This window comes from Apus apus, chromosome 3 (assembly GCF_020740795.1).
Source record: "Apus apus isolate bApuApu2 chromosome 3, bApuApu2.pri.cur, whole genome shotgun sequence".
NCBI classification, from domain to species: Eukaryota; Metazoa; Chordata; class Aves; order Apodiformes; family Apodidae; genus Apus; species Apus apus.
Genome location: NC_067284.1, coordinates 80,663,662 through 80,691,127, shown reverse-complemented (window position 1 = coordinate 80,691,127; position 27,466 = coordinate 80,663,662). Strand labels below are relative to the sequence as shown.

General features: G+C 37.8%; 1 protein-coding gene across 2 annotated transcripts in view; it reads right to left on the bottom strand.

Moving 5' to 3' along the window:
- Positions 1–274: 274 nt before the first annotated feature.
- MEMO1 (mediator of cell motility 1) overlaps positions 275–27,466 on the bottom strand; it is a 28,579-nt gene continuing 1,387 nt past the window's right edge. For both annotated transcript variants that reach the window (XM_051614170.1, XM_051614169.1), the window contains exons 2-9: positions 15,999–16,080; positions 13,744–13,812; positions 11,630–11,742; positions 10,101–10,212; positions 9,013–9,155; positions 7,800–7,876; positions 2,297–2,401; positions 275–984 (exon numbers count right to left, since the gene is read on the bottom strand). In XM_051614170.1, the coding sequence (XP_051470130.1) occupies positions 853–984; positions 2,297–2,401; positions 7,800–7,876; positions 9,013–9,155; positions 10,101–10,212; positions 11,630–11,742; positions 13,744–13,812; positions 15,999–16,080 (833 nt within the window). In that variant the 3' untranslated portion in view covers positions 275–852. The remainder of the gene's footprint in view (positions 985–2,296; positions 2,402–7,799; positions 7,877–9,012; positions 9,156–10,100; positions 10,213–11,629; positions 11,743–13,743; positions 13,813–15,998; positions 16,081–27,466) is intronic.

Genomic DNA, 27,466 nt, shown 5'->3' with positions numbered 1-27,466 from the left:
CTAAAATATACTATTTTATAGATAATTGTAAAACAAAAAAGAATTAGAATATACAAAAGGTTTTTTCAATTGTTTTGCACAGCTGAACTCATATTGCAGGTTTAAGATTAAAAAAATCTGTAAATGAAGTAGTTATAACAAAGGTTGAATAAAAAATACATTCTAAAGTATTTTTCAGAATGGCTGAATTATCAAGCAAAAGAACTGAGGATAAAGGATGTTCATGACAAGCAGCCACATACAGAACACAAAGCAATAAGTTTAAATCAGACTATTTTGGTTTGTGTAGCCCTTTATTAGCAACTAAAATAGAAGATATCTGTTGTACATCACGGGTAGTAACTGACTATACTGGAGTTTTATTATATTCTAATACAGGATCATTTATAAATGCATTGTTTTCCTTTTTTTCTTCTTTTATGAAAAGCTTCCACCCCTTTATCTGTTTACAACTTGCAAAACTATTCTGAAAGCTGAGTACATGTGCACAGGTCTGCAAAGAGTGCGAATTTAGGATATGGTAAATGCTTTACATGTCGTATTTGTAAGGACTGTCTGCCACCATGCCTTCATAGCCATTACTTTTACAAAGAAAAATAATAAAAATAATAATAATTAAAAAAAAATATCACAAAATGTTTCAACACCAGCCTTCCTTCAATTGTTCTAAACAAGAAAGCATTTTTAAATGAGTTTAAACTAAGGAAGGACTACACCTACTAGAAAAGAAGAGAGTTCTATTAGTTTGAGGTTTCAGTATACCCAAAGACCAGGGACTGTATCTTTGTAAGGACTAGGCTGGGACCCCGTATACAGAGTGTGTGCAGGTGCCATCCCTGAGCATTCTGCGGTTCAGTGGACCATGAGCGCTCCAGCTGCGTAACTCACGGAGCTGTCTTGCCAGTTTCGACACTGGCTCGACTGAGCATAATTCAAAAATGAAAAGCTCATGTTCATTCCATTCTTCTGGAGCTCGTTGATAGCCTGAGGAGAGTAAAAACAGCTGCTTTAAAAAGGTATCTGTGAAATTAGGGTATTTTCTAGATCTCAGTCCTGTCCACAGGCCACCCAGGGGTCCTTGCACCATCTCTCGTAACTGATGCACCTCCAAGTGGACCTAACCCATTTCTGTGCCGTTCCATTCTCTGACAGTCCCCCCACTGCACTATGTACCTCCATGGAGTTCTATAAAGCAATACTAAACAACCTTACAAAAAATACTTTAGAAACAATGTTTTCAGTTCCATGGGGAATTTAAACAGTAACACAGATGTAACAGAACAAACCTCACACTATTAACACTTTCTAGCTCCTTCTTCTTCCCTTACGGAAAAAGGATGTGTCATGATTATTTATTGAAGTATGACCACTGGTAAAAGTGAATTACCAGAATTTAGCTCAGATTCACTACAAAAACTAGTAATTTTCTGAAGTTAAGAGTTGGATATTTTTGCAGAGTTGTCATAGTACTGACTGTTGCTACATGCATCCTCAATATTGCCAGCTCATACAAGCTTTTCTAGACTCCACTTCAAAAGGTTCCTCTATATATTCTCTATATAGACTACATTTCCAATGAATTAAGTTTTCCCTTTTAAAAAGGTTAATGTGCTTCTTGTTTCAGATTTGATTTACAGTAAAAAAACAGTGAGATTAACTCAAGCAATCTGACAAATCTGCAGCATACCAGCAGTGCTGTAAAACTGCTGTGACCCAATTTAGACAACTAAGTTAAGCCAGGTTTATGTCTGCACTGCATCACCAAAGCAGAATAAAGCAACTAGAAAGTACCAGTTAATCTCAATTCTCATTGACGTTAATTTCCAAGTTAACAGTGCACTGCACTGATATTTACAGATGCAATCTCTCATCATATTTGCAAAACTCAAATGTGCTGCCAGACATCAAAAGGCACTCACAATAGCAATAATAAAAAAGTATATATATACACCTAAAGTACTGACTAAAAAGAATAAGTATGTATTTTTTCAGGAAAAGAATTTATTTGTTTGTTTACTTAGGGCCAAGTGAATTATTGTATTTCACTGAAATTCAAATGGAACATAGTACCTCAATCTCCCTTAGAGAACTGAAAACCTTCAGTCCTTGTAAAAACTTTTATTTGTCTATATGCAAGACATGGAAATTGTAGACTATGTTGAGAACACTTGGAAAAATAAGTTAATTGAAGACTTGCCATTTTAGAGCTAAGGAATACTCCAGAAATATTGTGTTTAAAACAAATGTAAGCATTTTGCTAGAAGTTACATTTTTCAACAAATCAACAGTTACTTACGTTTAATAATACGCCAATAGGATGTCTTCCACATATTGTGTTATGGTATTTCTTCAAGTAATTGCTAAAAGATACAGGATCTAGCTGCTCTATAATGCTCATACCCTGAAAAAGAATTGATAGCAATGATTACTTCACACATGCGTAAGCAGGTGTCTACGCAGCACCCATTTATGACAACACAGAATACTCTAGGAGGAAAAAAGCCTCTACTTTGTATCACGGGTATCAAGGGAATCTCAGCACACAAGCTGTAGCTTGTAGTCGTCTTGCTGCCATCCCTTGCCAAGCTAAAAGTGCAGGAGTGCTTCCAAAGCTGTCAATGATCCACAGATCTGTGAATCTATCTTTGCAGATACCAGTGAAGCTCATGTTAAAAAAGCTCCTCCTGCAGACTAGCAGATCCTTACCTCCACGGGTGCCCTACTTCCATAGGATTTTGTACAGTAATAACTAGACAAATTTACTAAAACAGCAAAGCAGGAAGAAATTTTGCCTCCAACCCCTCTCCCTGGTAACAGAGCTTGGGCTGAAAATTTGCCTGGGACCTCTGGATGTCCAAAACTCTGGTCAGACCATCAATATACACACATGCAATTCAAATATGTAGCAAGTGTAATGTATCTTAGACACATCAGGCATGCAAGGCAGTTGATATGGGCACAGGCTGGCCATCTGCCTAGAGTGTAACAGCAGATCCAGAACATCTCTAAAGCACTGGAAAGTTGGTGCACGACAGAAATATGAGAGTTAGGAGATGATGTTTCCACCTTACATGATGCAGTCACATATATACATCCTTTTTTCCATCTCCAGTGAGACTCATGATCTCATGGAATCATATTATGAAAATGAGCACATGTATGGGAACCAAAACCTTCCACATATATAAACATTTGCATTCTTAAAAGCAAAAAGAATCCTACAACTCTAGATACTGCCTATTCTCACTTCATCCCACAGAACAGATCACATACAATGAAAGTAGTTTAAAGCAAGACTACATCAATTATTGCCTGAGTTTTATTGTGGCTTTGCTGTTTTGCCTGTATTAGACTCCATCCTCTTGTCTTTTTCCTTCCTCTGAAAATTATTAATTCCCTTCACCAGGTAAATGAGCTCCAGACACTCACTAATCACAAATAGCTGTGCTTCTTTCCATGTAAGTTGATGAAATAGGAAGGTCTTCCCATACACTTTGCATGGGAACAGTGGGAGGGAGGTTGATATCAGCAAGTGAGAGAATTCCTCCTAAGGTTTCAGCAATTGTCCCAGCCCCTTCCCCTACTTTTTGGAAAGTGTGGGTGATAAAAGGAGAAACCACTATGCAGGAAGCAGCCAGCCTGTCTGAGGTCTCCACCTCAAGAGTGAAACCTCTTGAATACCCTGTAAGGGTGTTGGCCGATTTGGCAGATACACTAATTACTCAGATTGGATCACAGTTTACAGTGGAGAAAATGAAGATTCCCAGGAGAGTCAGGGAGGATTAGAAAAAAGCAACCATAAGCACCATCTTTGTGTACTTTTAATTAAAAAACAGACATCAGATTAATTCACAGAGATGCATTTTATGGAAAAATAAAACCAGGCTATGCTGACCAATTGCAGACAAGAGCTTGCTTCTTCCAGAGTCATGGAGCGGGTGTTTGGACCCCTGGCTGGTAATTACAGCTGTTACTCACTCCAGATCTACAGAACCTAAATGAGTGCCAAAAAAACAAAGGCAGCTATTCTCTAACCAGCAGTGATTACATAGATACCATTGCATTTCTAAAGTTTAAGCAGCATGTCTTGAATCATCCATTTACTTGCAAACTGTACATATCAATACACAGCCAAAGAAAGCAGTACCTAACTTAACTACACACTCAAGTGAAACTAAACATGCATAAAGCACTTTTATTCAGATATCAAATAGCTCCTAGGAATATATTCTATCCATTTGTAAATCCTTTCATGACTTTTCAAAAAATCAAAAAGGTCACTCAATTGAGAGACTCATTTTATAGCTGTAAGTCATTGGAACATACTGGGCAGAGGCATTTGAGCATTTGCCTCAAATGAATGGACATGGATTTGTCAGAATGCCTAGTAAGCTTATGTCAATGCATAGTTCAGCACCGCAAAACATGCAGAGCTATGCAGTTCATCCCAGCAAATGCTAACAGAGCTCCATACATCACAGACTGGAGAAAATCCATAGGAAATGGAACACATCCTATAAGCATTCAGCTGTACAGAGCTTTTCAATCTTTTGGATTGACAAAGCATTTGTGGCAAAGTAGCAAAGACTACCAAGCTTACATCTCATTCTAAAATGGTGTTGAGGAACAAACAAAATGTTTTTGTGAGGTTGTGTTTTATTTTTCTAAAAAGTACAAGTATTAAGCTAATTATCTTCAGTACTCAAAGTCAGCCAGGCATGGTTTAGAACAGAGTTAAAATACACAACAAAACCCACATGATAAAAAAGCAAACCATCACACAGTTCTGCAGTTTATCACATGGTTATAATGGGACCACATAGAAATTGCATATCCCAGTTAACCAGACACTGTAAATAGCACCTACAGTATCCTAGAACAGTGCACTAAATATGATTAAAAGCAGCTACATTCTTAAATGTCATCCTCTATAGGATCAAGGATCTACAAGCTTACAAAAAAAGCCCAAAACAAAACAAACCAACAACTCACAGGTTTGTTTTATACTATAATCCCATACTCCTTTGGCTGGTTTTGCCATCAGTTAATTCAGCTGTTTCTTCACACTTAAAATAAATATAAACTAGTATCACACTTGTGGAAGTAGTAACAATCTTGGGCTTCGCACTAGCCAGTCCAGCACTCTTTGTGTGGGTGAGTCACCCACCCTAACCAAGAGGAAGATTACTGGCTGGGCAGAGAGTCATGGTCTTGCATTATGTCCAAGCTAAGAAGCCTTCCCAGGCTGGAGCACTGTGGAAGGTGCAGCAGTGCAGAAGCCACCAGAATTCAGCAGGTCATCAGAGCCACCTGAGAAGCCACCAGTGCTGGGCACAGCCCCTGCACAACAACTGCTGGCTGTTCCTGCTCAGCTCTCCTCAGCGCCTGCATTATCCTTCCCCTTCAGCATTTTGGTAACTGAATCCTGTTGACTCAAGTGAGGCATAAGGTTTCACAAATAGATAAAATGAGCAGTCTGGCACTGAAGATTGAAGCGAGCAGCCTGCATTTTCTGGCTAGCCATCATAAAAAAAAAATTATCCTTCAATGACATCTTACAGAATACTCCTCCACTTTTATTTCAAAAGATGGTAGGTATCAGGTTGTGATATACAAACAAAATATTGCACATCAGCTGCTCAATTATAACTCTTCATTTGAGGATTCTTCCCTGAGGTACCCCTGCTAACTGTGCGGCTGTTTACTCCTTTCACTGTCCCTTCACAAGGTGCACTGTGGTACCTCCAGGATAACAAAGCAGTCATACCAGGAGCGACCATGGAGAAGTCAGTGGCTGCCCAGCAAGATTTACTTTTTTTTTTTTTTTTTATGCTGGATTCTAAGGGTTCTGATTTAAAATTTCTCACAGTAGTTACCAAGTTAGCAAATCTTCAATACCCTAAGTGTTTAGCACTGCTATGCACTACCTAGGAAAATCACTGTACGCTTGTACTTAAGGTTCACTTTAAATAAGGAAGAGCCTGTTGTATTCCCACACAGGCATTTCTAAGGAAGAGTAATTTCATCTTAACTCACAATATCTTCCTGCTTACAAAGCTCTCAGTCAGCTGCTTTTCCAGTTAGACCCAATTAAATTATTGGGCCAGTAATCACAGAATTTAAGACCTCTGATGGCTTTAATACAGTTTTGTCTCTATCTTAATGCTATTTTCTCTGTGGAGAGGCCTAGTGGCTACAACAATACAATTTAAAAAATTCAGTACTTATCTAAGGAAACAAGAAGTATCCAAGTGGGACACGCACACAACTGAATAAACTCCTTCCAAAAGCTGGAAGAAACATGACAGGGAGATCGTTGTGGCACGATGGATAGCATCCCTAGTGTACCCACAGTACTGCTAAAAGGAAATTTCTGAAATTCATGGAAAACAAAACCCATTCTGTACAGAGTTTGAACATGGAGTCATGTGTTCATATAAGGCATGATATAAACAGGCAAAAAATAACCACCATTTCCTGCTACACGGCATGTTTTCCAGTTAAAATTGAGATTGAAAAAGTATTTTAATATTTATTAAATAGTAGACAACATTTTCAATGTTACAAAAAAAATTTCATTTCCTTTTGGCTGAATAACTTCCAAAAGAAAGAGTAGGTGCAGCAGTGTATTCACTAAAAGTAATTAAATGCCAAAGTCCAGTCTTTCTACAAGCTTTCACCACAGAAATTAATAAAGAGAAACTAATGTTAGCTAATGCACCTTAATCTGCTCTCCTGGAAAAAAACACTTAGAGCTGCAAACCCTGGAACTCTGTACAAAAACACTTGACTTTAAAAAGAAACCTCTCAACTGACAACAAGAACTATTAAAATTGGGATTGAAAGAATGAAGGCAAGTTATTTACTGTTTCCATTCCAGCAATGAATAGTAGAAAAACAAAGAGATTCAATATGGATACCAAAGCAAAAATCTCCAGAGATCTCTCCAGCGGATAGGATTTATTTCTTCAAGATAAGGAAAAAAAAACAACATGCTCTGAATAACAAAAGTTCTTTCTTCTAACATATTTTACAGAAATTATCCCAACAGTTTCATAACAAATTTAAGGTTACTTATTTCAAGAAGAATTACTTCTATTCTGTGCCTTAACTATAGTCTTGAATGTTAACACGTTTTTTTCATTTAAAAAGAAATCTTTGGCTCCTGTGATGGCAAAGAAAATGACCAATAATTGACATCATGATCTTTATGTATTTAGCGTTGCTTTCAGCCATTTGCCAAACTCAGACCAAAGTGTGGTCCTACTGCTTTTTCCCACCACCTACTACAGAGCAAGGGGCTGGGGGAAAACTATGCCCAAGGAACAGTGACTCCTGTTCTCCTGACCAGCACAAACCCCTAGAGCCTCTCCCCCTCAAAGGGATGTTGCTCAAACCATGAGCATAATCCCAGTGCCATTTCAATATGCAGCTATCGTAGCTATCAGGCCTCAACTACCGCAATACTAAATTCATCATTCTTATTGTCTCTTGAAAACATACAAGGTTATGTGGACAGGAATTGCATTACACTAGGGCATTTTAGGTAGGCAAACATGCATTTATTTTCATTAATTATGCTTACTAGATTATACCAGCAGTATATTGTACACAGTCAGTACAATGGAGGACACTAGGTAAAAACAACAGCTAAGTTGTTACTGTGGTAAACAAAGGAAAAATATGCATTCCATAAAATAGCTAATCTATATTTTATTAGAGAAATTTCTAAAGTGTTCAAAGAAATGTAATGTACAGGAGAAATTTGTTAGTTAGTTCCACCAAATCTGAAAACTTACCATTTTATCTAGGTGCTCAATGGATCTATAAATTTCTCCTTGGGATTCATCATAGTAACTGTAACGGAACCTCTGACCTTGAAACAAAAATCATGTATAAAATAAAAAAGGGAAAAATTGTAGCTAAAACACTCCCTACTACTTACTAAATAATTGAAATTCTAATATTTTTGAAGCAGTAATCTTCATTTATTTTATACCTTTTAGCTCCACTGAGTAAATTTCTAGGACATTCATCAAAGTAGCAGCCCAGAAGTGAACAGTACATGACAGGCAGCTACGTCCCTAAATGAAAACCTACTACACAGAACTGACACTGCAGCATCACTTATTGCCTGCTATTGCCTTGAAATGCAATTCAATAAATTCAAAAGTAAAGCAACATTTCATTTTACTATCCCTCTTGACAAAGTCAACCCTGGACACAGGCTACTTCTGCGTGCACAGCAATTTCCACAGTAAATGAAGAAAAAGTTCATGATAATTCAATTAGCAGTTAAAGATGGTTCATTAGCCACAGTCATTCTTGTATACCTCCACCTATTCCACAGTTCAAAGACAAGTAAAATATGCTCTTAATTTCCTAAGTCGAACAATGATTGCAAAGAAAAAAGGGAAGAAGGTCTGTTGTGTACACAAAATGTATCTTTCTGAAGCAGTCCCTTTTCCAGCTATTATCACACCTAAAAGACAACGTATTAAAGCAGGACAGAAGTCAAGGCTTCTGGAGTCATTATAGCTTTGCCACCAAGATGAACTGGGATAGCTCTGGTGAATTTGCATAAATACCCCATCTGCTATCTTACCCAGCAGTAAAACATACTAAACTTTATTTCCATCAGAGGGATGTTGCCATGACCAGTGAATTTTAGCTAATTAGTTTTGCAAGTTGCTTTGAGGTGCTTAAAAGAAGAGTGAAAAAAGCAAGAAATCTGAGACACTTATTTCATTGCAACAGTAAAGAGATGCACATAAACCCACATACCTTCACCATTTATTTCCTCTGCTACACTGAAAACACATCACCATATTATTATTTTTAATCTATTGCTCCAAATTAAGAAAAAATACTTTTTTAGCTTTACAAAGGCATTTAAGTTCCAAAGATACATTAACAAAAGTTAAAATGTTCAGTGTTTAATAAAAGACATTATTTGAAAAATCACTACAAAATATTTATCATACTGTTATAATGAAGAGATGTGAAACTTACCCCAATGGCAAAAGTCAGAAGAAACCACAAAGAGGTTACTAGGATCAGCTAGGTATTTACTGAAGAGTTTTCCAAATTCCTGCTCTTTTGACTCACTCAGTGCTCCGACCAACACAGGAATAATAGTAAACTCATCCTTATGGCTTATAAGCAAAAGAAAAGAGGTTGTAATTCAAGTAATATATGAATTTTTTTCAGGGCTTGCTAACTGAAATTGCAGAATGCTTTAAAAGGGCACTATTGAATTGAAGATACAGTTAATTTGGAAAGGTCATACTAGGAAGTTGTTTTAAAACTTGAAACTACTTTCATTTCAGAAACCAATTTCCCCCCCAAACAGTATTTGTCTTTGCTGCAAAGTGAAAACACCAGGCAAACAAAAAGACAAAACACAATGAAACCAGCAATAAAAGTAAGAACAAAATTCTCCCTGTATAGATACTGTACAGATGTTGGGTAATTTTCCAACATATACGAAAATGCTCAAGATAGCACCCAGATGTAGATTGATACTCCAGGGAAAACTACAAGTACTATGGAAGAAAATTAAAAAAAAACCCTGAATTAAATAAAAAAAAAAAAGAGGGAGAACACACCACAAATTGACAAAAATATAATCACCTTAAAAGAAAAATTACTCAAAGTATTCATCTGAAATAGCAGATGCAAAGAGAACCCTGATTTCAAAACTAGCATTAAGGCTCCAAACAAACTTAAAATACCACAGAAAACACCTACTAGTATTTGAACTTTCAGAGACATCTTGCAAAAATTAAAAATAAATAAAAAATCAGCCATTGAGAAAAGACTCATGAAAGAATGTCTAATAAACATATAAACTTGTTTGTAAGGGGTGTTGCAATTTCATCATTCAAGTGTTTGCTCCACTCACTGTTTCTATTACAGCAACTACACCTAGTCTCTGATCCTCTACCCCTCAGAATTTTTACTAGGGGGTGTGGAGGTATGGGTATTACACACCATATACCATAAAGGATATTATTACTTCCTACTGCACTTCACATGTGGTTCAAACATTTAATGCACATAATGTCCATTCTTGTAGAATAACTAATTAGCCCTAGTACCTTTCCATGGCTTTAGCAGTATAAGGCAAATGCATTTCAATACTGTGTTCATCTTCATCTGTCTGTAGGGACATACGCTCAAACATTCCAGTCTTCCACAGTTCTCCATAAACTGAAATGAATGAAAGATTAACTATCACTACTTGTTGCTTTTTTTTTTAAAAAAAACCAAAACAATACTGTAAAGCAGCCTACAGTGCATCTGTATCAGAAGAAGCCCACTATAATGAATTACTTGCTTCCAAGGGCCATCACCATAAATCACTTGTTTTCAAATTAAATTCAGGATTAAAATTATGTTCAAGTCATTCGGATACAAACATAATTGATTCAGATTTAAAACACTTATTTTATTAACCAGTTCACCTTGTTAGTATACAGAATATTTCCAGTTATGACACAAAATATAAGTAACACCAACAAAACACATTTGAAAATATGCATGCATTTGCTCAGTCACTGAATTCTTATTTTCACAAGCTACACCATCATATGCTTTTAAAAAAATAAAGAGATATATATATATAAAAATTGCTGATCAGCTGACCCATTGCTGGATATGTTACTATTTAATACAGTTCATTACCAGCTGAATCATGAAATCTAGAGACAGTAAAAACTGATTAAGTAACCCACGTTTATAAGTTATCTTTTCTACTCTCAAGTGCGCTTGGTGGTGTGCAGAGTCATCTCTACATTTCCAAAACTCTCCACTGGATGAAGAATTTGATGTAGGGCTGTGCCTCCTTCTCCACTCCATAAAGGAGTTCTACAGAAACCAAAACATTTGTTACCTAAGGAAATTTCTGCAGGCATTATGTAGAAAGTCTGAACTAGCTTGCTTAATCACAGTTGTGACAGAATAGCAATATATCTGTGCTAATTAGCCCTTCTGAAAAAGATACCGTATTATTTAGGTATACCTCACAACACATGAAAGTCAAAACAAATGTATTTTCATTGCACCTTCAAGCTTAGTCTGAAAGACTGGCATTTCGTGGACTGACAGTGTATAAGTTCTGTAGGTACTCTGCCAGTTTTTTTAAAACAAAAAGGTCACATGCAATAATGCATCCAAATAAAAGCAGCTTTTTGTTCCTCTATTATTCCTCTACCAGAAAGAAACTCACACCAACTAAAGCACTATCTTTTTTTCAGACTACTTCACAGAATAATGGAGCAGGTATGCAGAGGACTGTTATTCAAAAGTAACACTCTTAAATTTTGCGATCCCTTTTAAACATCACTTGTCCAAGAGGCACATTCTCATAATGGAAAAGACAATCAAAGGCTGAGAATTCTTTGCTTGCATAAGCAAGAGAGAGATTAAGGTTACAATATAGCAGTGCCTGCAACCACCCAGGATCTTTCAGAAGTTAGCTTTCACTGCAGTCAAAACATATTTTTACCTGCATGCCACTTAAAAGCAACCAAGAGACCAACAAGAGAGTCCTCAGCACTGCAGTACCACAGTTAATACTTAAGCCTCAGCAATCTTCAAGATGTAAGCTTTATCATCATGCACTTACTCTTTTGGTCAATTCGGAGATCATACAGAGGTGTTCTATAAATGTCCACACTGGAAAGTGCACATCGGGAAAGGGGCACGTGATGGGAAGGCCCAAGAATGAAAATTTTTCGGCTACAACAATTAACACAAAAGCCCACAATTTAGACAACTGCAATTGTACAGAGACTTGGTTTAGAGTAAAAAGCTTAATATAAGCGCACAAAGTGATACCTTCTCATGGTTACCAATATAATTTTACTCTGCTGTGTGTAAGAACACAGCTCAAATCCATGGCCTAGCCTTGCTCAGCATCTTGGAAATGATCATGAGATCAGTTCAGTAATGCTTCCTGTAGCCTTAAATCTCTAAAGCAGGTTATATATCAGAAGGCCCTCATCAGCCAGAAATCTGTCTGGACTCATTTGGAGGCTGAATGATCAATTATAGCCCCTCAGTATAGATGTTTTTTATTCTCTTCTTGGACCAACACAACCTTCAGTTACACACCACCTTCAACAACTACAGGTACATGCCCTCAAATGAGGATTACGGATTTATCATCTATTCAGAGCTTTTCACTTATTTACTTGATTAGCCTTACTCACATTTCACCAAATTAAAATTTAAGTCATTCTCAAATGCTGTTTTTATCCAGCTGTTGCATCAACAACAGGGCCTTGGACCCGCACAGTCGCAGCTTTAGCTGATACTGCAAGCTTTCACACATTTCTTGATGTTATTTCATCAAGTCCTCAGTTCCTGGCTCTTGATTAGATGTTAAGGGTCTCCTGCCACAGGACTTGGAGAAAAGAAGAAAAAACCCTATTGGAAATTCAGTTTTTCTGATTCAAGATCATATAATCTTACTTCTGGTGCTGAACTAAAGGGGTGGGGAGACATGTAAAGATTTTTTTCTTTCTCCCCTTACACGTGGAGTGCTACAGTAAGTTATATTAAATGCTAAAACTTTGTACAGAGCTCATAACAACAAAATATCCAAATGTGCAATACTTCAGCTGAAAGACGAATGACTGGCCAACTCTAAATATCATATGTAGTAAAATAGCAAATTATCCAGAAAGTTCAATCAACTCCATGTCACTGAACCTGGGGAATGTAACTTGTTCTAGAAATTTTAGAAAAGCTAGTTATTACACTGTTAGTTTCACTTTGTTTACAGTAGTTGAGAAAGAGTCAAAACCATTGTCTTTGGAGAGCGTTACAACATCTCATAAGCAACTGAAAAACATTGCCAGTTTTTATTTTAATGTTGCAAAATACATACTTTGAGTGAATACCGCAGATGTTTTAAATTTTTGTCATTTAAAAAAAACGTTGCAGTCAGCAGAACACAAGAATTATATTCCTTTAACTGAGAATAAGTGGATTCCTATTTTCAGAGGCAGGCACAGACTAGAGTAGCATGCTGCTGGTTTGGGTTTTTTTTTTAATATTTGGGGTTTTAAACTGTTGTGATGTTAGAAACACAAGTCCATTTAAAATTATTACAGCGAGTAACTTTCACGGACTTCAAATATTATATACGCACACTGATCACTTTCTCCACAGCAGAAGAGAATCCTGGTAGCATTCAGCCCATAATCCTGCACTGATAAACCAATGCAGAACCATAATCAAATATTTTAACATACTTAAAACCAAACAAAGCTTCATAATAAAAATAAAACAAAAAAGAAACAAAGAAACCCTGCAACCAGGAAAAATAAACAAACTAAAAAAAAACCCAAACAAAACAAAAAACCCAACAAACAAAAAACAGCTTGGGCTTTTATAAAAGCAGTGATACCTCGAGCAATAAAGTAAATGATATTATATGCAAAAAAGAACACTTTTAACCCCTCCCTTCTACAAAGTTAGTTACCAATAATTCTCAGTGATTTTTGAAAATAGTGCTTTACATTTTCATTTTCTACAGTACAACATTACTTTTTATTTTGTAACATCCAAACAATTTCAACATTAATAACATTAAAACAGAAGTGATGCTTAAAACCTTAAAAGAGTACAAAATGAAAATGTGAGTCCTTTGAGAGGCAAGAATACAAAGAGAACATTCAACTTCTCAGAAAAATTGCAATGGCATTGTCTTACACTCTGTAAAGAAAAACTTACGTAATATTGGGATCCACTTGTTTGTAAGCATGGGCTGCACAAGATCCACAATAGGTGTACCCTGCATGGCTGCAAATCAAGGTGTACAAAATGTTAGCCATCTTAAATACTGTTCAACATCCTAAATATGTTGATATTGCTATTAAATGTCAGTTTCTTAAACATTATCTGTCCCCCATGACCTCAAAACAGTAAGAGTGATCCAAAAAAATCAACTCCTGAAACAGCTGGAGAGCACTGTTCCAGTACTGAATGTACAAGGGATGTATTTGCTAAAGAGCTATCAGTGACCATTTACTTGAAAGTTAGTAAGTAAGCATCCACACCAAAGCACCTTCCATTACTTGTAAACAATACTAGTAGGCACACGACACAACGGCTCATTATCAGTAGCCCACGATAATGCTAAGAGTGCAGCCAGGGGACATGGGAATAGCAGGCTGCTGGAAAGAGCTCTGCTAGCCACACTGAATATGATGACAGTAGAGGGGTTTGGCAAAAAGAGACCACACGTTATAGCAGGTAAACAGAAAATACAAATGCTGTCGTCAAAGAATACCTCAGCAACAAAATGAATACACAAGGAAAGGAGTGAAACAGCTTGGTAGCTTTTACAGCAGAGAACATGACATATGCTTTATCATTTCCAATCACTCTGGCCTGGAGCATTTCTCAATACGTGCTCAAAAAACATCTGTAATTATTCTGACTACTTCTTTCAAATCTTAACACCTGTTCCCTTCAAGATTGTTACAAACAGGAGAAGATTCAATTTACGGTGCTAAAAGCAGTAATCCCAGGGAATGTTCATTGTTCAGGCCAAGTGGTGGAGAACAGCTCCCGGTCACTCTGCAGTATGTCCACAGCAGAAGGCCGTGCCCACATCGCCCAGTGCTTGGGCCACATCACCTCTGGAGCTCATCTGAAGTGCCTGTGACCCATTGGTCAATATTTATCATTTATTTTGAGCCAAGTATGGGCAACAACACAGCTACAGCTTTCTAGATGGTCTTTTTATACAATGACACTGAGAACAACACATGCTCCAAGTCCTGGGATGTAAAGTATATTTCGAGATGCAAGCTCCCCATTGACAGTACTGGAGGATTTTTCATTTACTTGTATGTTTGCATACATGCATGTGTACAGATCCTCAGAATGACACCTGGAGGAAGTTATCCTGAAAATTACCCTGGGGTTTTACTTCACTTACTCATTCTGAAGAGCTCAGAAAGGTACTAAATACACACGCTAAAGGGATAAGCAGGACACTGAAACTTAATGAACCAGCAAGATATGTTATATGACAATGCCAACAGAGCCTTACAAAGGGTTCTCTCTGCTGCAGGCTTTTTGAATCCTTCACAAAAGTATTATTAGCCATATCCCACTTCACAGGTGGGAAAACAAATGCACGGTTAATGAAACAATTTGGTGAGACCACAGGAAGACCTCCAGCAATTCTGGAAAAAACCCAGACCTAATCCACAGCTGAAGGGCCCCTTTCCAGAAATTCCTGTGAGAAATACCAAGGCAGATTTGGGACAATTTCTTCTGCATATTCAACAGTACTATGGAATATTTCAAACATGATGTCAATGCTATGTCAGCACAGGAAAAACATTTTTAAGGTGCTTTTTCTAGTGTTTCCTTCCCACTCACAATAAATTGAAGTGACCAACATACTTTTCTTATTATGTACCTCAGCCATCTCCAGTAAATTGAATTCTACCTAAATAGTCTATTGATGATACCTATTTCTCCTGTGGACTAAAAACTCCAAGCAGAACCCAAATAAAATAACAAAAGTAAACAAATTTGGATAGCTGAATAGTGTTTCATTACTTCTGTTAGAAGCTTTGCTAAGATTTTAGTTGGACTTGATGCTGATGTTTTGTTATTTATTTTGTACGGGTTTTGGTATTTTACAATGTGTAGCTGTTCCATATCAGAAACGTGCTGGAAGAGCCATCAACTTTATAGACTACCACTCCAATAATACACCTCTTATCCGTCTTACTGGATCACAAGTGAATGTTATGTCTTCGGACAGTCAACAAAAGGAAACTAATCATATTACCAAAACGAGCACAGATTTCTTCCTTTCAATGCCATTTTCAAAATACTTTTGTAGAAGCCACATGAAATTCCTTACAGCTAAATATTAGCTTTCACCAGTTTTCAAAATCACTCAAAATAAAGAAGCATTTAACTAATCAAGTATTACATATACTAAAAACAGATTTCAAACTTACGGTGCAATAATGGCTCTAGCAGGTCTCTTTGTGGACTGTACTTGAGAAAGCCAGCCTTCTAGCTGTGCATTCAGCTGTGGTCCTATGAAGAGACAAGGAAATATTGAAGCCATGAAAGAAATTAAAACATCAGGTCAAAAGTCCAACAGATTTAAAATCACTTAAAATTTAAATTTTAACATCAAAGCCTGTGTTTATATCTCAAAACAAAACAGAGTAAACCCAACATGCCTGCAATGTTGACGGCTACAGCAGGAAAGTTTCAACGTCCTAGTCCAAGAAGTAATTTATTGCTGTTATGGTTTGAGTGGACCCAGCAAGTTGTTGACATCTAGAAGAGGAATTAGAGAGAGAGGGTCTGTAGGACCCTGAGGGACCTGAGAGGGTTGGAACAGAGAGGGGTCAGGATTCCCTCTCACTTCCTGCCATACTCTATAAAAAGCCAGGAGAACCAGAAGCTTAGTCCCTTTTTCCTGTGTTTTTCTTTCTTGCTGCTGATGCTGCTCAGAGGTTCTTCAGCTTGCCATGTGCTCTCCAGAATCCAAATCCACCAGGTGCTGTGTGGAGCTGTGGACCCCTCTCCTGAAGCAGCCTTCCACAAAGGACTCTGACCTACTTACTCCTGTGATCATCGAGATCAGTTTTGTATGTATCTGTATATAAGTTTATATATCTGTTCCTCATCCCACGTGTTACTCTCTTTGTCCATGTTACAATAAACTTGTTCCAGTTTTCAATTTCCAACCTTTAAGTCTGTCTTACTTATTCCCCTTTTATCTTCCCTTGGGAGGGCAGAGGGGGTGTAATAGAGAGCAACTCTGCCCTCTAGTTTGTGGTTTGCAATAACCACTCAACTGGGACAACTGCCCAACCAAACGCATACTTTTTGTTTCTTCTTCTGTGGGCTGATGCACATATCATCTCCTCAATAGACAGGATGGCTGCTGACCTCAAAAAGAGAGGCCAACAGATGATCAGTTCCTCTGGTAACCATATTTCCAGAATACAGAGTAAAAAGTTAAGATGACCTATACCAAGAGAGCCCATTATGGGAAGATTATATAATTCAAAGACCTTACATACTGACATGTATTCAATGGCTATGGTATTTAGTCCTTTCCAAGGATAAGAGCAGAACACAAAGCACACTGTAACCTGGAAAACATGTAAATACACAGGAAAAAGCTAAAAGTAAGAAGACACCGTCCTTATACTCATGCTTCCACAACTTCCAAACAACGAGTATATACTATAAGCACATAAACTTATTTGCAATATTAATGTTGATAATTTGTCAATCCACTATTTAACTTTTTTTAAAAAAAGCTAAACCCTGTACCTCAACAAGTGGCAAACATACTCAAATGGCCGATGGGTGGTAAAAATGCCTTCTAAAAATACAACATTAAAAAATACCTTTTGGTTACTTCCCATCACAAACTTTTTTAGTGTAAAGCTATTCCTGAAGAAGCAAGTCTGGCAAATAAGAGTGCAGCATTCTTTAAACAACACAAAACAAACTTTCAAATAAAGCTCATTCAGCTGCTATTGGTACAAGTAACATATCAGTAACAAAAACAGATGCACTTTTTCAGTTGACACTAAGCTTTTGACAGAACTGCATGGTACAGTAAGCAGTTTTCCTTCTACCACACACATAGATTTTTATATCTTCCCCATGCAGCTGTAAAACCACCAACTGCAGGAAAAGCCAAAACCAAATGAAATACCTAAAACTACTTCCCAGCTATGTTCAAAACAGCCCAAATCTCAAGCCAACAGCTCTCCAACGAGCTGACAAGAACCACAGAGAACTGGAGCAAAAGCATGAACTTTGTAGAATCCCAGCAGTCACTCACTAGTGATAGCCAAAAAGGTTTTTCCAGAAAACCCAGGAGGTGTCAAAGCCACTAAGTTTTTTTACAAAACTTAGATCGATGTGTTTCATCAAAACAGGACAAGTTCTGTGGTTGTAAAGAACCCTGCCTTCTTACATGAACAAGGTAAACTAGTACAATATAGTTTTCATTAGAGTAGAATCATCTTGAATGTCTTCATTGCTGTCTACAGCATTGCTGTAATACAGTGACTTTGTGAAATTATGTCCATGTTGTGTCCCCCCACCTCCCTCCCTGCCAAAAGAAACAACAACAACAAACCCATACCAATTTTGTTCTGCTGCTTCTGTTGCTTGGGGAAATTATAAGCAGCACAGACACATGATAGTGATAAGGATAATGACATCTTAGAAATTGGAGCCTGATAGAGATCTATTTATTTGTACTTAGCTTTACTCTTTCCATTCTCTTTCTAAGTTAGTAGGAGGCTAACAAAACAGTGTTCTGTTGTAGTCTTACCAGTTTTATTTTTTATATATTTAGGAGTGAAGACACAAATCACTTAAAAATATGACTTCCTAATTCTCCTAAAGTATGCAGAAGGATAAAGTACTTTCTGAATTTAGCTCTTTAGAAGGACACTTTTTTCCCCAAGCACCTACTACCTAGAGATTTAAAATAAAACATGTCTGTGCCCAACCTGAGCCCTTCTCAAAGAAAATTATCCACAGGCAAGCACAACAGCAGAAGGCCCAGAACCTCTCAAGCAGAGTGAGACAGCCTGGGGACTCTCTTCCCCAACGAAGCACAGTGCTTGCCCTTCCTCCACCCCTTCTTTAGCAAGGATTTTTTATTAAGAAGGTGGTTAAGGCGATTTGTCTTTGGTTAAGACAAATCAGATAACTTGTTGAACAGTTTAAAGACAAAGGTCAGAATCTCTGATAATATTCTAAAATTCCATACGACTGTTCAAATCTGGCCAAAACTTCTGGTCTTGCAGCACAGTAGCAGAGTAAGAAGCCCAGGTTTGCTTAGTCTGCTATTACAGACACACATTCTGACAAGGAAACAATCATTTTTTGCCTAGAGATAGTAAAATAACAGATATGTTTGACCCAAGAGATGAAAATTCTATCAGCATTTTCTTAAGGATCAGGTAACACTGCTTTTCAGACTTCTTCCCTGTAATGCAACTACAAGGTGCCTTTTTAAATCATTGACTCCAACCTAATATAAGTTTCCATATCAACCAATATTTATTTGTATTATTTTAATAAAACATGTCATCAAATCTCTCTCTTCAAAGGACTAAGGGAAAGAGAGAATGGGGAGTACAACATACGCCCTGACCTTTTTTATCTGAAGAAAAAGAATGAAACAGCACCCATATGAACTGACAGGAGTCTAGCTTACCTGCAGCTTCCTATGCTTAGAAATACTTTAATACTGTAACTTTCTTTTTACCAAATTAGCATCAACTTTTCATTGAAGTGTTCAGAGAAGCCTTTCATCCAGTTTCTCAAGCATGACAAAGCTTAAGTCTAAAGTCAAAACATTTGAATTGGATATACAAAATGTAAATAAACCCATACTACCACAGTAGATATGCTCTGCCATATGGAATTATATTATAGATGAGTAGCTTCTTCATGAAGTGCTCCATAAGTAAGTTTTATTCATATGTAAATTAAGTTAAACTGGAAAAAAGTCTTTGCAAATAGTCACTGAGATAACTGCAGTAAATACCCATCTCCTAAGCCAACAAGCATGGGTGAGAAAGAGCACTGCTTCCTATGGATCCTCCTACTGCCCATGTGGGAAGTAGAATTCCCTGCTCCTCGAACCTCAGGTAGAAAATCCAGCCTGAGGAAGCTGGCAGCATGAGCACAACAGGGTTTTAAGACTAACTCAGACAGAAGGATAGAAAGCTCTATGGATGCAACAATCAATACAATTCAGCAGTAGCCCTGTAAAATCAGACTTTTTATTGATTAAAGTAAGATTAGGCAAAATAGTAGGAGCATCACTGAAGCAAATAACATTCAGGTCTGCATTTCAGTCCTATGAAGATACAAATATAAGTATATAACTATAGAATGCTCACATTACTTATGGATATTTCACATCCTTTTTGGTTTTTTTTGGAAACCAGTGCAAGATATGCAGAGTTAAAAATAATTGCAAGCACAGATCAAGTCTCCACCAGACAAATGTACAGACACAGCTACAGGCAGCATTTTTATTCAAGCATCTTGCATAAAAGGATAGATTATTTTTGCAATCAACATCCCCTCACAAAGCATTAGAGGAAGTGAAAAGGAATCCTTCCATGTTAAATGCATGCCAGTGTACAAAGACATCTGGTAGTCACATGCTTAGGCTCATCACTTCAGTTTACAGCTGTCATGGTCCATGTTTTGTAGATTAAGCCAAACCAGCACATTCTTTCCACAGTCAAACTCACCTCACCATGTGAGGCAGACAATATGCCAAGTGTCAACACAACAGAACAGGAACTTGCTCCTGTCCCAGCAGCCACCATTACTACATTGGTAGGGATGATGCAGTGCTTGCTCTGAATCCTCAGTCTCAGGGAAGGCTATTTTTACTGGAAGAGCATAAGCCTCAACCAAAATTAAGAGCAGCACCAGAGAAAACTGCTCAGGTCTCATTTGGTTGCACATGTACAGCACGTGCAGCAATGCAAGTAATGCCAGAGCACACTGACAGTAATGCTGCAGTCCCAGCTTTCACATTTCTACTTGACAGCTTTTACTTGTCTAAGCATGTCTCCTACCCTACAGGAGCCTTACTCCATTTATCTTTTAATTCCCTTTACCCACTGATGAAACAGTTTACACCTCAAAAACACTTCTAATAAATATTATAGCATATATACATACTAGGAAGTATGTAAGTCTTGATTCTTGCAGGGTGTTAGAAGATTTAAAGTAAGTAACAGTGAAACTTTGTAGGCTGACATACAATTAGTTTAATAACTGGTACCAAGGGAACTCCACAGCTTTAGAGGAGATTCCAAAACATTTAATTCAGTTGGCAAACTCCAACCTGAAACATGAGAGGGGCCTAGCTAGTTTCTCTTTTTAGTTAAAACTGCAGACAGTATAGAGATTGTTTTCAAGAACACAGGCCCCTTTCGAAAAAGAAAAATAACCTGTTTTCAAGCCAAATCCTTGAACAAAGAAAAGGTTTTATCTGTGCAAAGACTAGGATTTGTCAGGAATAGAAGGTGATTTCCAGCTTATGTTGATGGGCACATTGTCTACTGCTACCATATACTTTCTTTCAATACTGAATACTGATGAAATGGTGAAATCAGCCTCTATAAAAAATTACGTATGCAAACCATAGGAGTGGGGGGAAAAGTTAACATACAAATAAAGATTATACTGATACTACATAAACTCTATTATATGCATTGTCAGACCAACATAAAACAGCAGGTAATGCTTGAATGGGGGAAAATAAAATGGAAGCCACAACAGAAACATTCAAATCTGCTTTTGTGGCAGTTCTCACTTGCAAGTCCCAGTTTTCCAGTATTCCACTAACTCTTTAGTTTTCTTTACTCAAAGGCTTTAGAAAATAAATAAACTGTAACACCACACATTAAGAATATCAACTGACAAGCACCTATCTAGATTTATTAAATACCTTAGCAGCTAGGTCACCACTCGCATGTAAACAAATGACCTTCTGTTTTACAGCTCTGAGAAAGTTCTTTTGTCTCTAATACATATTAAATGTAACTTGAATTTGTGAAAGCATTCATTAAGTGATACTTGCAAGCCTCTTTAAACAAATTCAGGACTGCACCAAATGTGAAGCACTTTTTCAGCTTTAATTGTACAATAAAAGTTTAATCTACATTCTTGACTTGCAGTATCTTGATTCTGCCTGTATTTAAATGATTCAGCTAGAAATAATAGCCTGGAAATTGTATGTTAAATTATTCCAGTATACTTCTGCAGTATACAATGTTAAATAATACAGTATGCATATTAATACTGTGCTTAATGATTAATTCATAAAAAAGCCAGCAATTACACACCCACTTTCTCCATAAAAAGTCTAAAAAGATAGAAGACCAAGAAGGGAGAAACGTTACATTTAGTATTTAACATTACAAAACGAAGACTATATAAATGTGCAAGACACCATGACTAGTTGCTCACAGATTGCAAGGTAAGGACTTAAATTAACAGCTGTATTTGCAATGCTCCAACTAATGTTGCAACATTAAGATTTCATGACCAATACATTAATTATCCTGCTACTGCAGAAAGTTCCTTTCACTACAACAGCAATCAGGTCAAAACTTTCTCTTTTCAGCAACCCTACACGCTTTTTACGTGTTTTCCTGGATCCGTTTGTCCATGACCATCTACAAACAACATAGTGATTCATTACTTGTATGTTACATTTATGGATGAGCTGTGATTAGTTATGCCAATTCCGGGGAACACTCCAGGGTTTGTGGCAAACCCAAGTTAAGTACTTTCATTAAAAGACTCTTATGATATAGTGACCATCTTCCTCAATCCCTCATCTGCATTCACAGCCTAACACCCAGGATTGCACACATTAGTTCCTTCTAGCCACTTCAGCTGCTGACTCAGATCCAACACACTATGGAGAAGGGCTTCTGCTCCAAGTTAAGGTAGGATGCAGCCACTCAGTGAAAGACACCCCAACAGCAGTGTTTGTCCTCAGAAATCACGGGTAGTAGGCCTGGTGAACATATCACACATAATCAGCAACATCAAGACAGAAGAGAAACAGCTGTAACCAATCTACACGCTTTCCCTGATGCTCATCAGAAGTTCCAGCTCATACCAACCAGCACACAAATGCTGGGATTTCATTACTATTCACTTTTATGTCACTGTCCAGGGCCCCCAAGGCCCAGAAGGTGCAAGTGAGAAAAGCTGTACTGTCTCAGAATCACACTGCTAGTCCATGTTGAAACTGGCTACCACAAAGAGCTATTAACAGAGGGTCAGTGGGTTTTGGCATCAGAAAAATCACTATTTGGTACAAAATCAGCAAAAAGGCATTAGTGCAGGTCTTACTGGGGATCACAAAGGAGTAGAAGAGACTGCAAATATGCAAAAATAGTGGACAACTTTGAGGGAAGCATCATTTCCAAACAGATAATTCATGGCACACAACTGCCTTTTCATTTATTTTCTGATCTGCAGAAGTTCAGAATATTATCCTTTCCAGCTGACCTAGACACCATCACGCACACCTCAGCCCAAAGACAAGGTCTGAACATCCCTGGCTGCATTACAGTTCTGATGTTTCCTGTCCTAAGAAGTTAGAAGCTTTATCTTTACAAATGCTAGCAACAAGATGTCAGTGCCTCCCTCCTTTGGGGTTCTTTTACTTACAAGTCAGGGCAGCATAAACCCAACTCTGAAAACAGGAGTATCATAAAGTTTAAACTCTCTTCAAACATCTATGTGAAGACAGACCACTTACTTGGCCCATCATAAAAAATAGCTTTGAAGACAGTAAGTGCAATGGCCTTTCAAGTAGACACAGCAATTACTCTGCCAAGTCACATTTGCATCAATAAGCATATAGAAATTAAGGTTCTCCTACTTCAAATTACTTGGCATAGACTACCCAGAAAGCACACCTGATTACTGTAGCTTGTTCAAGAAAAAAAAAAAGATAAATAAGCCATACCTAATACAATGACAAACTAACTTTGCAGGGCAAGTTTCAGATCATGTACCTTGTTATTGACACTTTTTTTTTTTTTTACTCCAGTGACCTGGAACAGCCTACTAAAAACCTTTGTGTTTTGTCTGTATCAGCATGCCATTGACTGGGGAAAAGTTGAGACACAAAGTCTTACTAAAAGTTTTAATAGTATATTGAATTGAATAAAAGTATTCAATTAGCACTTGCAGGAGCTAGACAAGGCAGGCCAGCTGCCGGTGAATAAGCCATGGTAAGTGTTCTAATGTGTGACATAATGGCATTCTATACTGGAAAAAAAAGATGTTCATATGCTAATGTTACTTTCATTTCAAAAACATATGACTGATTCCCGACAGAACTGCCCAGCAGTTACACAATCTACTCATATGGAGGAGTAAATCAGGAAAGAGCATTAACACCCTGTCCTGCAAATAGTCCGTGCTCCGGTTCGCATGTCATTCCTGTTACATTCCAGCTGCTCCTTTTGTATCTAGGAATGTATCTGTTCTGCATTCAAAATAATGAAAATTATGCCATTTTTGTTTCAAGTTGTCCCTAATCTTCCTCTTCCCGCTGCTGGTCAAAATCAATTTCTCAAGAGGTCTGTACACTAGATTGTTGAATTAGCTCAGCATGAGTGGGACTTTCTTCCAAAAATAAATCATAGTATAATACTTTTCACTACACAAAGATTTTTTTTTTAAACACTCTAGATGACAGCAGTGCAACAGGGTGATACTATTATCTAAATGGTATGTCTTCATCTCATTTTTCCAAATGTTCTTAGCAGCCACCATGCACCAGGCTACTAGTTCACAGAAGCAATGGCACGCTACATGCAATTTTTAACTTTTTGAAAACACACTATCGACCAAGATCTGCAAGTGAAAAAAATAGGTTATTTAGACCAGTGGCCTACTATCAGTAATGATCATAGCACTATTTCAGTTTGGAAACTCAGCTGTAAAGGTTCCCATATTCAATGCTGTGTTAAGCAGGAGGAGGAACAACTGACCACACAGATTTCATTGTTAGCTTGCTGCCAGACAAATGCTCCACAGGTCTACATCTAAAGTCAATTAGGTTGCTACGAAGACTGATGTAGAATGAACATGAACTTCCTTCACTACACCAAGAATTCTAGAGCAGAAGACATGATGACAATTTAAGTCAGATTTTTTGTGCCAAACTCAACCACAGAAACTTCTAAGGAACTTGCTTTTAAAATGTTTCTTACAACAACATATTGTGGATGAAGAACACACAGCAAGTTAAATGCTAACACCACCATGAGCTCATCCTCCCCTCCCTGGCCCAACTAAGTTGTTTACTTAATAATTAGATGTGACATTCTAAGACATGTACATGCCTGGATGTGCATAATTGCACAGCCAGTCTCACCTGCTCTAAAATATTAATTAGCCTCATGCAATTAGGTGATGTATTTGCACTAGAATATAGTGTGTGTTTATATTTTCCAAGGCAGAACCTAAGCAGTGCATATCCCATAGCTGAAGACAGTAGGGGAGCAAGGATCTAGTTTCAGCTGAAGCAATTGCTGTCCCACAAAAATGAGCAGTCTCTAAAGACAAGAAGTGCTATTTCTTCTAAGCCCTCTTGCACACATTACATTGACACTCCATGAAGGGTACTAGCGCCCTCTTACTTGGTTGCAGCTTTACCTCTGATACTGCTTCCACTCCTGGAGCACAAAAGAACCAGCTAATCCAGTTCAAGGGTATCTTCTGGCCACAAAAGCTCATCTGCATTCTGGATCCGTCCTTCGTCCTCTTCACCCTCAGCTGGCTTCAGCTCTTTCTTCCTAGGACTGACTTCTACAGCCAGATCTCACAGATACAATTCTTTTTAAGCACAGCAACGGGTGCTCTACTTTTGCAGTTAATACTACCCCCCTGCCCGGCCAATCCAGGACAACACGCATCACACTGGATATTTTGTTGATGTTTTACTTTCAGGCACCAAGCACATCAGGATAAGCTGCCACTTGAAAACCGCATACTCACACAGCCTCTTTAAAATGCTTTCAGAATTAATGATTTTGAACACATCCTTCAAAAATCACGTTTCTCATTACCCTTTCAGACAGGGTCATCTTAACTATGGAGCAGGATGACAGTTTCCAGGGTGTCTGCTTGCCCTGTGTAATCAAACTCAGCTCTGTAGAAAGAGAGCAGTTTTCAGGAAATGGAAAGCTTAAATGCTAACCAGTTTATATATAACCCAGCAAATCGCTTCTGGGCCGAGACGGCAAGCACGAACAGAGTAGGTAGGAGGACCTGACAACACAATCCCCAGAGAATCAGGGGAATGCACGGAAGAACAATCATAATTTCAACTCTAATCCCTGCCTTGGCATCATCCTTGAAGCTATGCAGGTTGAAACCATATGGGAAAGCCCCAACTTTCTTCAAACAGTATGGCTGAGGAAACAAGCCTATGTTACCAGCTTGAAATAGCAGTCAATGTGTGCGTTTGGCCTAAAATACATGAAGATTTTAAGTTAAGCCTATGGCAAACACATACCCTCTTGGTCCTCACTTGTATCCTCTTGAGTTTTGATGGACCCTTCTACATGGCATACAAAAATTAGCTTACAAGCAACAAACAACAGGTAGCCCCTGTCTTGCTGAACAGGGAGAATTCCTGATCTCTCACACTATGTAAATGCACAATGTAGTTCTAAAGGAAGATACATAAATAATGTTCTTTTTTTGTTTACAGAAAATCCTACACAGGAAAAGCTAAATACACCTCCTAAAACTCCAGCCTAAGCAGCAGCAAACACTAACCCCACCACACACACACTAACAGTTAGAATTTAACTTGTCAGAAGTACAGTCACCCCAACTCGTTACAACATGATCCAAGTTTGTTGTTTTTCATGCAGTGTAAGTGTCTGGGCATCCATCCCACACTCTCTGAATAAGCAATACCCAGAGGTCTGCCCAAAAGTAACAGCAGCAACATGCTTTTTAGATGTCCTATAACAGACAAGTAGTACTGGCCAAACTAGTCACACAGACATACCAGGGTGTAGTCTAACAAAATTATTAACTGAATTTGCATAGAAAAGAAAACAGCCAAGCATGGCACCTGTGCCTCTTAAATTACAAAAAAATTAAAATTCTTATTTGCACATATCCTGCAGTAACTTGATATATCAAAAAACCTACAAAATTCATTAGTAAGGTCACCTAGCCATTCCACATCGCAAACTAATTTTATGCCTTATTCATAAATGAAAATATAAATAGCACAAGCAAGTTGGGTAGCGATACCAGAAAGCTTCGATGTTTTGATGTCTTAGCACGTGTTCAAATCTGTATTTCTGGCATGATTTTGTTTCCTTTCTGTAAACAGTTCTACCTACCTCTCCAGACTATTGGAAAAAAAAACTGTAATTGCAAGCTATTAACACTGGATGAAGATTTGAGAACAGTTTTGTAATGGACACAACAGTTACCTTTGGCACATTAAACTCGGAAGGAAAAGAATCACCCTCTATTGTTGTCTCCAAACTGCCTACCCACCATGTGAAGCCCAGCTACTTCACTTGCAGCCTGCTGCTTCCAGTGTTACCCTCCTCCCTGTGTTTCTCCCCTTTCAATTTCTGCCTATTACCTTAATTAATTAACTTGTGGAGGAGAGGGGAAACTGCATCTATTATAGCCAAGAGAAAGGTGTGACTTTTCATATCTAGTTCTTCTTAAATGTCAGTTTTGGATCCTAAACCCATCTCTTCTATTTGTTTGGGCTTTTTAAAACTCTATCTCTTCCCTCCCTCTGAACTATTCTTTCATGACAGCTGCTTGTTCATCTAAGCTTATCCACATGGAGTTTTGTAAAGATCTTTGCTCCCGAGGCCCATAAAAAGAC